The sequence below is a fragment of the Microcebus murinus genome, chromosome 3, assembly GCF_040939455.1.
Source record: "Microcebus murinus isolate Inina chromosome 3, M.murinus_Inina_mat1.0, whole genome shotgun sequence".
NCBI lineage: Eukaryota > Metazoa > Chordata > Mammalia > Primates > Cheirogaleidae > Microcebus > Microcebus murinus.
Window position 1 is genome coordinate 29954282 of NC_134106.1, and position 16112 is coordinate 29970393.

The following is a 16112-nucleotide window of genomic DNA, read 5'->3' on the forward strand; positions in this document are numbered from 1 at the left end:
AAGTATACATAGAAAAAAAGTACCCCAGACTGAGGAAGAGCCAACAAAAGAGAATGAGGAATACCTAGTGAAATAGGAGAGGAACTAAAAGCAAACAGGAAGAACTTCATGTAAACTGTGCAAAGTAATAATAACAATCTTATTTTTTAATTCAATGGAGAGTATACAGATAATCATATGCTTCATAACTTAGATACTTAGTTGTTAAGTATAACATAACTTAGATGTTATATATACTTTTTTTTTTTTTTTTTTTTTTTTTTGAGACAGAGTCTCACTCTGTTGCCCGTGCTAGAGTGCCGTGGCATCAGCCTAGCTCACAGCAACCTCAAACTCCTGGGCTAGAGCAACCCTTCTGCCTCAGCCTCCCAAGTAGCTGGGACTACAAGCATGTACCACCATACCCAGCTAATTTTTTCTACATATATTTTTAATTGGCCAATTAATTTCTTTCTATTTATAGTAGAGACGGGGTCTTGCTCTTGCTCTGGCTGGTTTTGAACTCCCGACCTTTAGCGATCCACCCGCCTCAGCCTCCCAGCGTGCTAGGATTACAGGTGTAAGCCACCACGCCTGGCCTGTTTTATATACTCTTGTATTTATCAATTTCACAACAAAATAAAAAATGTTTTAGTGGTTCAGGGTCAAGGCTAAGCTATGTCAAAAGATGGGGATGGATCAAAAAAGACAGAATATTGATCATTGTTTTGGGCAATTTGTGATCTGTGATAGCTGGAGAAGAGTCGTTTCAGCACAAGTCCCCAAAGGTAAATAAAACAGGAAAAAGAATCAACACAAAATTTGGAAGTCAAGTATTCCCAATAAGGAAAGCTGAAAAGAGACCCAACTTACAACACAAGACCTCCTAAGAGATCATGGTTTTTTAGGTCCTAGGTGCTTCTGGAGGTGGGAGTAAAGTTGCCCCAAGAAATGGGGGAATGGTTGAGAGTCTGTTTAAGCTATAAGACTTTCTCCTCCATTCCAGAAGAAGACAGGAATCTTATTCTCAAGAAAGAGTAAAATACCTCATCTCTGGACTAGAGGACCCCTGGCATAGCTGTGGGCTGGGGAACTGTGCTGAAAACAGAAGTAAAAGTTCACATACTGACTACTGAAGTTCCTAGTCTTCTCACCCAATTCCTAGAAGCTAGGCAGGTAGCCATTAACTCTTCAGACACTAGAATAGAAAACTCTCTTCTGGGAAATAATCAGCCTGGAGAAACCTAAGATAATAAGGTAAGCAAACCAGCCTACAGTGAAGTCCAGTTAACATAACTGGCCCTGCCCAGAAAACTATTAAATTTGATCAGACAGCCAAAGATCATCAGATCTTTGAGCAAAGTATCTAATTTTAAAGGCAGAAAACAAAACACTCAGACAATAAAAGGCAAATTGAATCAAAGAGGCTATACAGGAAGGAAACAGAAAGAAAAAAATAAAAGCCTATTATTTACTCCTCAGAGAGATAAATAAAAACATAAGATTGTTAGGCAGACTGAGAGACCACTTGTACTTGGTAATGATGAATTTAAAGTCACACCAGTCGTGTAGTCATGTTTTTCTCCAGTCACACTGAGTTGCCCAGGTAGAGACATGCAGTAGACAATGAGCTGGATTTAAATGAGGTTTGGGTTTTACCAATGAATAGAAAAAAACAGACTAGAAATACCCATCATGTAATATTCTCAAATTCCATAAGTAACCCATAAACTTTCCAAAACATAATGTGTGTTTTCTTACAAATCATGAACACATAATCTTTTTGTGTTAACCCAATTAGGAAAAAAAGCAATACCATACCTTGTTGGCAGCAACCAAGACTTTGTCAAGAAATCGCAACCATTCAAAGATAAAAACTGGTCTCTTTGCTTCGGTGATTTGAGCCAAAGCTTCTTCATTTAGCAATAAACTGTGGGCTAACTCCATTACTGAAGTTTTAAATTCCCACCTTAAAACAACAGAGTAAAAGGATTTTGTAAGGATTTTTTAATGTTAAAGCTTAATGAATGTAACCACTAAGAAACGAAACGTATGACTTTACTTCCCATGTCATTTGGGGGAAAAATATAACAAGGCAAAACCTGAGAAACTACTTTTAAAGGACAAAGGTACAAAAACAACTGTGCTTGGTGAGGAAGAATGAATAATGAGATGAAAGGAAAACTGAATATTGCGAAAAGGGCATTATTCCAGAAGAAATATGCCTAGCAACACATACGTCACGAAGTTGTTCTATAAATGAGAAAAAACTTAAGCACCAAGATCAAACACAACAGCTGGGCCTGACAACCCATCCTCCTTATTTTCTCGTCCACCACTCGGTATATAGCACCTTTGCCCCTCCCCCGCTGCACCTAGCCCAGGAGGAGGTCAAAACCTCCCAGCATAACGACCCCAAACTGCACGTCTCCAAGACTCTTCCTGCAGGCATGGGTCGGGGTGGCCAGGTTCCCGTGGCCGCAGCGTCAGTGACAGCACCGGGTGGCCCAGGAATGCAGGCGACAGAGGCCTCGCGCGTTCGGGGTCTGAATTCACCCGGCTACTCCGAGGACCGTAGCGCAAAGCCAGGCCGCCGAGGACTGAGGGTGGGAGGGATGCAAGAGGCCGCCGCAGGCCTCCGCAGGGTTCCTCAGGCTGTCAACCGCACGGGGATGCGGCTCCGAACAATCGCGGAGCCAGAAAGGGGAAAAATGTTCATTACGAACTCGAATTTCCTCCCCACCCCTCTGCAAATGTACAGGGGAACCGGGGTTTGTGTGCGCGTCTATGTGCATGGTCCCGCGACCTCACCTCCCAGTCTGGGGCCGATCAGCTGAGCTCCAAATGCAGAAGCTGCCACCAAGGGACCCGGATGCCCCGCCTCCCGCACTCGGGGCAACAGGAAGCGAGAGGAGAGCGCGTGCGCGGAAAACTGGTCCTGCGCAAGCGCACTCACTACGTCCTCCTAGCCCCGCCTGCTGCAAGTTTCCAATTGAGTCTGCGCTCGGATACTCAGTCTGAGCAGAGGCCTCGATGCGCTGCGCGTGTAATGGAGCATACGCCGTGCGCATTCTCCAGAACTGAACCGGAGCGAGTAGAGCTACCAGGTAATGATCTGGGGGCGATCGGCAGGATGGTAATAGGCAGTGCGCATTGGCTGGCTGTGATTACCCATGGCACCCTCGGCCTCTTTCCCACCCGAGGGTGGTGGCGTCAGTGGGACGCCTCCGGCTAGGAAGAGCGCGGGAGGGAAGGGGTCAGCGGTTCCTGAGGGAAGTATTTGGGAGTGAGGCGTTTCTTGTCACCTTTCTACTGTATATCCAGCTGTGTAGCCCATCTCTCCACTTGTGTATGTAATGGGGCTCTCAATATGTCTGAAACAAAACTCCTGTTGCCACCTCCACGCCGCTAAAGGGAAAAAGAGAAAGAAACCTACTGCTGCAGTCTCTCCGCTCTCAAAAAATGTTAACGCCATTCTTCCCTGCATTCAGGCCAAAAGCTTGGCATAATCTTGACATCGTTCTTTACACACCACCTAAAATCCAGCAGCAAATCCTGTGAGCTCTACCTTCAAATATACCCCAAATCCGACCACTTCCACTGCTATCACTCTAGTCCAGGCCACTGTCACCTTTGCCAGGATATCACCTTGTAAAGTGTGTGCTTATGTTTGATGGGAATTGATGATGCTAAAGTATATTGTACCAATAGAAAGGGTGCTTTAAAAAGAACTGTAACTCCATACTGATCTGCCTAGCACTTTAGAGCTAAATATAGCTTAAAATAATTAAAAATAATCTAATCCTTAAAAAATAAGATAATCCTATTTGCAGTAGCAAGACTGCTGAGACCTGAATTCTTTGTTATTTTGAACAAGTCATTTAGCCAGACTGGGCCTTAATTTCTCCAGTTGAAAAGCGGCGCTCGCTATTCCTACCTCATACAGTTGTTGATGATAATTAAGTGATAAAAATATATAATATGCTGGGTAAGTGCTAAACCATTGTGTGTAAAAAAAAAACCTATTATTACAAATAAAGAATCTGAGGTTTAGAGACAGTGAATTACCACAAATGCTGTATATAATCATACACATTTTTAACTTACAATTAAAAATAGGTAAACTAAACTGTAATGTTTAAGGATGTACATGTGGATAATGAAACTGTAAAGAAAAGGAAGGAAGTAATTGCCGTTAAAGACAGAATCGTGACTATTCCTAGAACCAAAGGAGGTGTGTGATAGGGTAGGGGACAGAGAAGGCTCCCGGGTAGTTGAAAAGGTTCTGTCTCCTGATGTGGGTGACGGTTTGTATTATGTTTTTCTGTATAACAAACTGTTGCAAAATTTAGCAGCTTAAGATAACTAATCATTTACTATCTCACAGTTTCTGTGGGTCAGGAATTTGTTACCAGCTTAGCTTAATTTAGCTTGGACTTTTAAGAAGTTGTAGTGAAGATGCCAGACAGGCTGAGTCTTCTGAAGGCTTGACTGGGGAAGAGGAGCCATTAACAAGGTGGCTAAGTCCTGTGACTCACAAGTTTGTGCTGGCTGTTGACAGGAGGCCTCAGTTCCTCCGGTGTGGACTTCTCCATAGAGCTTCATGAGTGTCTTCATTATGTGACAGCTGACTTCCTGCCAGTGAGGCATCTACTAACTTCAGAGTTAAAGTGATCTAAGAGCTGCAGTGTCTATTATGACCAAAATGTCAGCTCCTTCATTTCCATAAGATCTTATTGTTTATACAGGTCAATCCTGTTCACTGTGGTAGTAGACTACACAAGGATATTGCAATCCAAGAGGCAGGAATCACTGAGAGCCATCTTGGAGGGTGCCACAAGGTTATAAGAGCATTCGCCTCACAGTAATTAAGTAAGTATACATTTATTTTGTGTATTTTCTGTGTTTATGGTATATTTGTTAAACAGTGTTTTAAAATGACCTGTTGACATAAGAACAAAAGCATTCTATTATTACAAAATCACAAATATTAAAGACCCTTCTTTAAGCAGTGAAGTAGCAGGTGTAAGAAAAAAAAAAAAAAGACCCTTCTTGTCCTCATTGTAGCTAAACATTTATTAATAATTTATGATGTTTGGGATGCAGTGGTAGGTAGGAAGAATATAGACTCATCTTTGTGTTTTATAGCCTAGTTGAGAAGATATATACTAAAAATATTGAAAATCGGTACTGTAATCCTTTTTTCATCCAATGTGATTGTCCAGATTCTTGGTTACCGTTGACAGGACCCCTACTCAAGCAAGCTTAAATAATGCAGAAATGTAATAATGCATTTTGCTGGGAAGAATGCTAGATCACAGCATCAAAGAAATCAGGGCCTTGAAAACTAGAATTGGTGACTTCTTGCTTTTAAGCCTGACTTTCTCCATTTTCTCTATCTAGCTTCATTCTTCAGACAGGTTCTCTTCATATGGCACAGAAGATGGCCATCCACAGGCCAGCTTCAGATATCCCCACTTCAGAAACCCCACTAAAGAGAGCTGCTTTTCCCCACAGCCCGTATATTCATATCATATAAGGGAAGAGATGCTTATTTTCCCTGTTTGGGTCATCCTTCCCCTGTTGCTGGGACATAGGGTACTATAATTGGCTGTTTTTGTGCCCAAGGGAATAAAGGGTACTGATATTGCCACTCTCCACTAGAACCACATGGAGGGCAGAGGGCTGGGTTCCCAAAGGAAAGAATGATGCGCAGGATTAAACAACATATGTGTATACACTTTTGTCTCTAGCAACTGGACTAGCTACATTGTCTGGGAACCTGTTAGAGTACAGAACTCAGGATCCAGCCCCAAAATCATATTATGCATTTTAAGATAGCAGGGCAATTCATATACATGATAAAGTTTGAGATATTTATTTTAATCCTATAAGGGCTAATAGTTACATGGTTTTAACTATGTTAGATGGAAACTGTCCCCCAAAATATTTCCATATAAGTGAGGTGTTACCTATGTCAAGTTCCAAATGAGCAGCTTGAACGTAAACTGCTATAGAGAGAGTACAGGTTTTTGTGAAGGAAGGTAGCCTTGGCCTAGCAGGAGGGAATGTCTGTGGTATGTATTCAGAGGGCAATGAGAAGCCCATGTGGCTTGAATAGTGAATCCTAAAGGAAAGTCAGGTCAGATTATGAAGGATGACATCTCATACTTTGCTAGAGTGACTGTCCACCACTGCCTACAGGGTCAAGTTTATTGAAGGTTTTGAAATAGGGGAGTAACCTAACTTGATTTGTATTTAAAAATAATAATGATGATGATGATGATAATAATAACTCTGGAAGGGGTGCTGAAGATGGATTGGAAGAGGAGAGGCCAAAAGCAATGAGACCAGTTAGGAAATTGTTATAACACTTTAGGTGAGAAAAAGGTGCCTGAACTAAAGCATTGGTCACAACTGTAGAAAAAATGTCTGTGAGGAACATTATGGAGGAAGAATTGACAGAGGTGTATAAGAGGTCAGAACAGGGAAATAGTGATGACATTCATGTGGAAATAGAAGGGATGCAGAAGGTTTGCGGGGAAAGGAAATGAGTTGTTTGGGTTGTTGAGTTTGAGAGCTCCACAGATAAAGATGCCCAAAGAGTACTCAAATAGGTAGTAGGGCTCTAGAGAAAGCTTGTGGCTGGGAGTACATAAAGGTTTGTTTCCATTTTGATAGACTGAAATATATATATACATATATATATGTAGGAATTCTTACTGTATCCTATTTGATTATAGATACTATTGCCGTTTTAAGTTGAACATGGCGGAAGAAGAGGACTATATGTCTGATTCCTTCATTAATGTCCAGTAAGTAAATGTGCACACCTAACGTAATGGTATGTATAAAACATGTAGATTATTAAGCAATGACATTGATTTTAAATATGAAAAGTTAGTCTTGCTTTATGGAAATACCTCCAATGTCTCCATAGAAAGATACTAAGAGCCCCTTCTTCCTTTATTTTTTTGAGACAGAGTCTCCCTATGTTGCCCGGGCTAGAGTGCCCTAGCATCAGCCTAGCTCACAGCAACCTCAAACTTCTGGGCTCAAGTCATCCTCCTGCCTCAGCCTCCCAAGTAGCTGGGACTACAGGCATACACCACCACATCCAGCTAATTTTTTCTATTTTTAGTTGTCTGGCTAATTTTTTCTATTTTTAGTAGTGACCGGGGTCTCGCTTTTGCTCAGGCTGGTCTCGAACTCTTGACCTGAAGTGATCCTCCTGCCTCCACCTCCCGGAGTGCTGGGATTACAGGCGTGAGCGACCGCACCCTATCCCTTCTTCCTTTTAATGCTAACTATTTTTCTTCTGCCCTTGATCCTTTTTATTGCCCTCTTCCCAGGAAATTTACTCCTTTTCTTTTATTTCATTTTATTGTCTCTTCTAGCTGCTATTCACTTTTGTTCTTTGTTGTTGCCAACCTCCTAGAAAAATCAGTCTAAACTTACTATTTCTAATTTCTTCAGTTCTATTCTTCGTTTAGTTTCCTACAACCTGGCACCAGCCTTCATCATTTCTACTAAAACAGCCATTCTTGGAGGTCACTGATGATACTGTATCAGTGATGACAAAGATGATTGTAGAAGTAGTGTTGAAATATTAACTAGTGTCAAGAGAGTATTGGCAAAGTTATGAGAAAACTTCATGTACTCATCTAAAATAACTTCTTCCATTATTGTTCAGAGAAGATGTCAGACCAGGTTTGCCAATGCTGAGGCAAATCCGAGAAGCCCGTCGAAAAGAAGAAAAGCAACAGGAAGCAAATGTGAAAAGTAGGCAGAAGAGTTTAAAAGAAGAAGAACAAGAAAGACGTGACATTGGGTTGAAGAATGCACTGGGCTGTGAAAACAAAGGGTTTGCTTTGCTCCAAAAGATGGGATATAAAAGTGGTCAGGCTCTTGGCAAAAGTGGTAAGTCACATTCAGAAATAGACAGGTGTTCCTAACCACCCGATTGTGATTTATTGATGAGGACTAAAGCTGATGCTTTAATTTTTATCCATTTACACAGAATTAAAACAACTTAAGCTTTTTAGTCTCTTAAGTGCTAACAAGCCTTATAGGAAACATTTGTCTTCTCACATCCATTTTAGACCCCACAGCGCCATCAAGAGCTGTTTACCAGCCCATCTTACCTGTGTAGGCACTAACAACAGGGATGGATGTGGCTTACGATGGAAGCTGCAAAGAATGTTGACAGGTGATGGGCTGAGAAGTGCAATGGCCAAAGACAGTGAAACAGCATTGAGGATGATGGCAGGACTCTGCCCTGCTTGCTCTGTACCTATGGCAACTGTCTGAGTGACTGTCCAGTTGGAGATTCCATTTTCACCTCCCTTTTTTGGAAGTGAACTGTTTATTAATATGTAGACAGTATATGTCTAGAGAGAGGCTATATGTTTATAGTAGCTTCTATAAACTCTTTTTCTTTTTTCTCCTTTATTGTATTAATAATTGCTTTGCTTTCTCTTAAGGCTGTCATCCTCTTAGACCTATATTATCAGTGTTGTCACTCTTTCTTTTTTCCTTTATTGGAAACAGGGTCTCACTATTTTACCTAGGCTAGATTCGAGCTCCTGAGCTCAAGCAATCCTCCCGCCTCAGCCTCCCAAATAACTGGGACTACAGATGTGCACCAGTATGCCTTGCTAGTGATGTCATTTCTTAAAACCCCACCTTTAGGTGGCACAAGAGGCTGTGAATCAGCCTTTATGATGACTAGGTATTTGAAGACAAGGGAGGTAATTGCCAATATGTAGAGTATTGATGTTCAGATTTCAGTTTTGAATATCATTGAAACTCGAGGAGATATGTATAGAGCATTATAAAGTTGCATGCAAGTATACTGGCCTGTACTTTGAGGAAAAATTTCTCTTTTTGTTGTGTTTTTGTTTTGTTTTGTCTTCACTAGGACTGTTTTGGTATTTAAAAATGGCAGTTGCTTCAAAAATCGTATGGCTGATTTGTTATTGCATACGAGATAACAGTAGGTGACAAAGAATTTCTAAAGTCGTTGGTGTTTTATTCTCTCTTTTAGGAGATGGTATTGTTGAACCGATTCCTCTAAATGTCAAAACAGGTAATGTAATTGTTTTTGAGCATATTTACCAGTAATAGTAACTTTACAATTAGATTTACCAGATATATTTATTCAATAAATACTTTATGATGGTACTGTTACAGTTCTTATCATAGGAAGCCTTCAGTAAAATTTTGTTAGTTAAACTTCTAACATTTTAAACTAGAAATAAAAGTACGTTTTAGTCAGTATAAAATACAATTCAAATCATAAAAATATGGAGAAAAACATCATTGTAACCACTGAAAGCACAATACTGTTTTTGTCCATTAAAGAAGTGTTTTGAGACAGACTTATCCATTAAATGTTTTGCTTAATACTTTAGATAAATTCAAGAGAAAAACTATATTTTATTAATATTTATCATATTTAAATAAAAGTATGACAGTTCATGGTATTTTCCTGATTTTAGAATAAAATTTATGTAGTATTACTATAAGATGAGACTAATGATCTTTGTAAAAATCAGATCATGTGTTTGGGCTTTTGGGAAAAAAAAAAAACCTAGCGTTGTCTCCTATTCTTCTAGTCAAATGATTTGTGAGTAATTATACGCAAATGAGAATTGCATTAATTTGTAAATATTTAAATTGTTGTGTTTTAAAGTATCAAGTCAGGGCCGGGCGCTGTGGCTCACGCCTGTAATCCTAGCTCTTGGGAGGCCGAGGCGGGCGGATTGCTCAAGGTCAGGAGTTCAAAACCAGCCTGAGCAAGAGCGAGACCCCGTCTCTACTATAAATAGAAAGAAATTAATTGGCCAACTGATATATATATAAAAAATTAGCCGGGCATGGTGGCGCATGCCTGTAGTCCCAGCTACCTGGGAGGCTGAGGCAGAAGGATCACTCCAGCCCAGGAGTTTGAGGTTGCTGTGAGCTAGGCTGACGCCACGGCACTCACTCTAGCCTGGGCAACAAAGCGAGACTCTGTCTCAAAAAAATAAATAAATAAAAATAAAAAAAAAAAAGTATCAAGTCAGTAAGTTTCTCATCAGAATTTTCTATTTGAACAGGGAAAAGTGGTGTTGGTCACGAGACATTATTGAAACGGAAAGCAGAGGAAAAATTAGAAAGCTACAGAAGAAAGATTCACATGAAAAACCAAGCTCAAGAAAAAGCTGCAGAACAGTTTCGGTAAGACTGTATATTTGAGCTGTTTTCGGTTTCATCTCTTTATTGTTGTATGTTCTGTGGTACTTAGGCATAGAAAACTGGTTGAAGAGAATATAGACTTTTAGTGTACAATTTTTTCTTTCAATTAGAATGCGACTTAAAACTAAGCAAGATGAAATGAAGCTAGAAGGAGATCTTAGAAGAAGCCAGCGAGCCTGTCAACAATTGGATGCCCAGAAAGTAAGCCTTTTACCTGCTTTCAGTTTAGTAAAGTGTTTTGGCATCAAGTATGATTTGCTGTATATTTTATTTAAAAAAACAAACCAAAACTCCAAGTCTGCTTTATCTAGCCTTCCACCCATTAAAACTTTCATTTAAAGTGCACTACTAACCTGTGATAATTGATAACAACAATGGCTTATTTACTGCAAGAAGCTACATTATGTGTGAATTACCCATAAGTATGTGCAGAAATTCTGTTCTTCATAATATTTGATTAACCATAATAGCCTATTTTCAGTTCATATTCAGTGTCTTATATGTGTCTAACTAGTAAAATCAAGTGGAATGCTATCTGTTTCAGATTTGAATGGTTAAAAAAAAAATTCTATCTTTGCCTTTCTGTGTCTTAGATGTTTAAGTACTAGGAAAATAAAATAACTTCATTTGGAGTCTCAAAAATGTTTATAAAATTTTCCTCATATAAATAGAATGCCGGAAGCAATCTCTCACTTTTCTGTATTTACATAGCACTTTGTTTTGAATATATTTCATGACACTTATGATTTCCTGGCATATATTTATTATTTCATACACATTTTTCCTGACAGACTATCAGTAGCAATTTGGAGACAGTACTGTAATTGAATTTTGCATGCACATAGTTCATGGCACAGTCCTTTTACTCTTAAAGCAGCAAGCTGTAAATATTTATCAAAAGAATGAATTCATGTTGACATGAACGTACTGTGAATTTTATGTTTAGCTATGTTTCATAGAGAATAATTCTGTACTTTCAGAATATTCAGGTTCCCAGGGAGGCATGGTACTGGTTGAGGCTTGAAGAGGAGACTGAAGAAGAGGAAGAGGAAGAAAAAGAACAGGATGAAGATGAATATACGAGTGAAGATTTAAGTGTATGTTTTGGCACCATTTCCTTTGTAGCAAGGTGTCTCGGCCTTGACACTATTAACACTTCCAGCCAGTGGGTATCCATTGTTGTGGGGGGCTGTCCTCTGCATGATAAGATGTTTAGCAGCATTCCTGGCCTCTGCTCACCAGATGTCAGTTGCACCTCTCTTCATGACAACCAAAAATGTCTCCAGACATTGCTAAATGTCCCCTGAAGGGAAAAATAGCCCATGGTTGAGAACATTATAGGATTATTTTATTAATCCTAAATCAAAACTTTCATGTAATTTTCCCTTTAGCTTCCATTTGCCCTCTCCCTTCAGCTTTAGTTTGGATGATGGATTAGCTGCAAATATAAATTATTTAAATTTTTTAATATGCATGTTTTATTTTATATTTTTCAGAATATTACAGAGGTACAAATACTATGGTTACATATATTGCCTTTGCACCACCCAAGTCAGAACTACAAGTGTGCCCATCCCCTAGACACTGTGCATTGCACCCATTAGTTGTGAATTTACCCATCCTATCCCCCCCACCTGTCCGACAACCAATGAATGTTACTTGCATATGTGCACATAAGTGTTGAATTTATACTTTATTTCCTGTTAAACTTCTGGAAGTGATTCTAAATGTGTACTTCTTCCCCCACCCCCATATATAAAACAAAACAAAAAAATACAATCAAAAGCAAGTAGAGATTACTCAAGAAAGGCAGATACACTCCTAGGGTTACTTGAGTATAAGAATTTGATAGAGAGGCCGGGCGCTGTGGCTCACGCCTGTAATCCTAGCTCTTGGGAGGCCGAGGCGGGCGGATTGCTCAAGGTCAGGAGTTCAAAACCAGCCTGAGCAAGAGCAAGACCCCGTCTCTACTATAAATAGAAAGAAATTAATTGGCCAACTGATATATATATAAAAAATTAGCCGGGCATGGTGGCGCATGCCTGTAGTCCCAGCTACTCGGGAGGCTGAGGCAGAAGGATCACTCAAGCCCAGGAGTTTGAGGTTGCTGTGAGCTAGGCTGACGCCACGGCACTCACTCTAGCCTGGACAACAAAGCGAGACTCTGTCTCAAAAAAAAAAAAAAAAAAAAGAATTTGATAGAGGCCAGGCGCGGTGGCTCACGCCTGTAATCCTAGCACTCTGGGAGGCCGAGGCGGGCGGATTGCTTGAGGTCAGGAGTTCGAAACCAGCCTGAGCAAGAGCGAGACCCCATCTCTACTATAAATAGAAAGAAATTAATTGGCCAACTAATATATATATAGAAAAAAAAATTAGCCAGGCATGGTGGCACATGCCTGTAGTCCCAGCTACTTGGGAGGCTGAGGCAGCAGGATTGCTTGAGCCCAGGAGTTTGAGGTTGCTGTGAGCTAGGCTGATGCCACAGCACTCACTCTAGCCTGGGCAACAAAATGAGACTCTGTCTCAAAAAAAAAAAAATTTTGATAGAAAATATTCACTATTTGGAAAACCTATATTCCACTTAACTGGGAGTCCATTAATGAGAACTTTTATGGCAAAGATGACAGTGTTCATCTTTACCTTATCTGAGGGAAATAGATGCCTTGAAAGAAAAAGGGGTCTTTAAAGGATGCTGATTATAATAAAGCCAGCCAAAACTATTTTCTGAATGTTAACACGTAGTCCCTATTGTGTCTGGCAGACTTGTGAAAATCTCAGGTGGCTAATAAACTGGAACATATTCAAATAAGTTATTAATACTTCTGCCCTTTACACCTCTAATAACTGTTTGAGAATATAACAGAAGATTTGTACCCTTGGGCTAATTCAGCATGATCTAAGAACCAGAAAACTAAGGTTCTGTTCAATGTGAACTATTAATATGCTTGTGTCTTCTTTCTAGGTACTGGAAAAATTACAAATACTGACTAGTTATTTAAGACAAGAACATCTATATTGTATTTGGTGTGGAACAGCCTATGAAGGTAAGAAAATGGTTCATATTTTGTAAAAATATTGAATACAAATGATCTGATTTTTAGTAAAAGTCACATTTCTAACAGACAATGGAAGTTTTTTATTCCATTTGTCCTCAAAAAATAGTGGCTATAGAAATAATTAAGGCCCTATTAAAATTACATGTAACTTTTCAGAAACAATATGCAGAAGGGAATTTTTCAGTGTTTTGTTTTAAAAGAAAAAAATTTTAAACTAACCTGAGGATGATGAATTTTTTCATACTTTATTTTTAGAGATTCTTTCTTGGGCTACAGATATTTGAAAGATGTTTATATTAAACTTTTAGAACTAATTTTTATGTAGTTAGGTAGAATATTGTCCCTAAACCATAAAAATTAGATATGTTGAAATCCACTTTCATTGTAATGAAAGAAATGGTTTAAAACTTGCCAAATGACTTAGAGAGCTAAGTGCTTCCACTCCTAATGCATTTGTCCAACCTGCCTTTGCTAACTTGTATTTAAGAACTTTGTACTTGAGAGTGAAGAATTTTTGGTTATTGCTGTTTTTATCTTTTCCTGGTTTGTTTAGTAAAGTCGCAAACACAGCAGATCAAAAATAAATGAATGTCATATTGAAATTATTTTCTAGAATAGTTTACTGTAAGAGTTGTATTAATTTTTATTTTCCTCACATAAATTACAGATAAAGAAGACCTATCTTCAAATTGCCCAGGACCAACTTCTGCAGATCATGACTAAGGTTATTCCCAATAAAGTGGAAACTTGAAAAATGTCATTGTTTTCTAGAGGTAGACATTTCAGCAGTTAGAAATCCCAAATTGTTTATGCCAGTAAAGAAAGAGGGCCTTTACATAATGTTTTGTTCTTTTTGTACTTTAGAAGTCCATACTTTGTACTTTAGAAAATAATCGCTCATTGACTTAAAGAATAATGCAATGCTATTTGAGAACACAAGTGTCATAGACATGTACAGTTACAATTCATAGCTGCATTGTGATGCTTATGAGGTTTAAGAACACCAGCAACTAACTCTGTTATCCTTTCTTCATTTTGGAACAAAGTGAGAAATAAGACATGAGAGTCAGAGGAAGCTAAAAATACCAGCTTTATCAGTGATGAAGCTGAATTAGGGAATAAGGTTGATCTTTTCCCTAATCAGATCCTAATATTTCTCCCTAATTGGAGGGAACTGCAGGCCTCTGCCTTGTTGGGGCAGAGCTCATCTTTGCATTCTGCCACCAGTTAGCTTTTATGGTTAGGGAACCCACCAGGGGTGAATGAGGTTCAGAGAACTTTTTTCCATCCTTCTCTCTCCCAAGAAGCAAGGAGAAGTTCCCTTCCCTTCACCCAAGCATGAGGAGGAGAGGAAAAGTATTCCCCTCAATAAGACTGATGTCAAAGCAGTGTCCCACTAACACTAGTAAATTCTAATCAGTTTTAGAGACAAAGTAATTATGATATTTCTGGTAAAATCGTGAGTTTTCATGGCAATGTATACATACATTGTAAGTGTTCTGATGTAAGTGTTTTGGCTAAAGAAACTTAATTGGGAAGAACTTTAAGTATCATGTGATCTAAGTACTTACTGAATTTGGAACCCCCTTGACAACATTCCTAGCAGGTGTTGATTCAACTTTTACCTTTAAAGTAAGGACATACCACATGGCACACTATTAAAGGGCTCCATCCAGGGTCAGGGATCAAAATCAGGAACCTTTTAAAAAGTTCAGGCCAGGCGCAGTGGCTCATGCCTATAATCCTAGCACTCTGGGAGGCCGAAGCGGGAGGATGGATCGCTTAAGCTCAGGAGTTCGAGACCAGCCTGAGCAAGAGCAAGACCCTGTCTCTACTAAAAAAATAGAAAGAAATTACTGGACAACTAAAAATATATATATATATAAACATATATATATAAAATTAGCCGGGCATAGTGGTACATGCCTATAGTCCCAGCTACTTGGAACGCTGAGGCAGGAGGATCACTTGAGCCCAGGAGTTTGAAGTTGCCATGAACTAGGCTGACACCACAGTATTCTAGCCTGGGCAACAGAGCGAGACTCTGTCTCAAAAAAAAAAAAAAAAGTTCATATGCTCTAGTGTCTCCACTAGTGACTTGATTTAACTAGTGTTCCTGGCTATCTGTATTTATATTTTAAAGTCCCAATAATGAGTCCCATAAGCACCTGAGCATAAGGGCTAGTGCTGTAGGTTATTATAAATACAGAGCAGCACTGTTTTTTGGCTAGAGTTGTGATCTCACTTGTGTGATGTTACAGTTCACCTCTCAAGGTGCATTGAGCAAGAGATCAACATCTCCTTTTATTAGAAACAGCATACACAAGAAATAGCAAAAGCTAACCTACTTGCATAGGTTAAGATAATCAATAGTATAACTTGTTATTAGTTTCTGACCTAGTATGACCTAATTCACTTGTTCCTCACTTTAACTTGAGGAGCTTTAAAAAATAATATTACAAGGGTCTTACCCCCAGGGATTCATATATAATTGGTTGCTGTGGGTTGGGCATCCTACTGTTGATTCTGAGGTGCAGCAGAGCTTGAAAACCATTAATCTGTTTAACTTCTGGGCCTCAGTTCTTCATCCAGAAAGGTAGTTATTATTTTTATGAATGTAAATATAAAGTATTTAAAGTTTACATGGTTTGAATACTGTTGTTTAATGTTTAATTGTTTGTTTAAAAATAATAAAATTTTATTAGTAGCTAAAACAAAAGAGTACATCTTTCCCTTGGTATTACAGTTAAATCTTTTCGTGTCATTTCAGCCAACATACTAACATTCAATCAGTCTCAAAGCCATGTGGATAATTTCAGATGGAATATAGTTAGGCAG

The 16112-nt window shown here is 39.1% G+C and overlaps 2 protein-coding genes across 5 annotated transcripts in view; one reads left to right on the forward strand and one right to left on the reverse strand.

The window, feature by feature from the left end:
• The window catches only part of HEATR5B (HEAT repeat containing 5B), a 100754-nt gene extending 97859 nt beyond the window's left edge, over nt 1-2895 (reverse strand). For 3 of the 4 annotated variants that reach the window (XM_012788431.2, XM_012788429.2, XM_012788430.2), the window contains exons 1-2: nt 2791-2895; nt 1801-1948 (exon numbers count right to left, since the gene is read on the reverse strand). In XM_012788431.2, coding sequence (XP_012643885.2) covers nt 1801-1926 — 126 coding nt within the window. In that variant the 5' untranslated portion in view covers nt 1927-1948; nt 2791-2895. The other variant, XM_076000667.1, reaches the window with a different exon arrangement.
• A 41-nt stretch (nt 2896-2936) lies between these two features.
• On the forward strand, nt 2937-14029 carry GPATCH11 (G-patch domain containing 11). The gene is made up of 10 exons (XM_012788433.2): nt 2937-3086; nt 4728-4851; nt 6723-6794; nt 7673-7899; nt 9026-9067; nt 10080-10200; nt 10329-10419; nt 11199-11315; nt 13181-13262; nt 13942-14029. The coding sequence occupies exons 3-10, from the start codon at nt 6748-6750 to the stop codon at nt 13995-13997; spliced, it is 783 nt and encodes a 260-aa protein (XP_012643887.1). The 5' UTR covers nt 2937-3086; nt 4728-4851; nt 6723-6747; the 3' UTR covers nt 13998-14029.
• Nucleotides 14030-16112: the final 2083 nt, after the last annotated feature.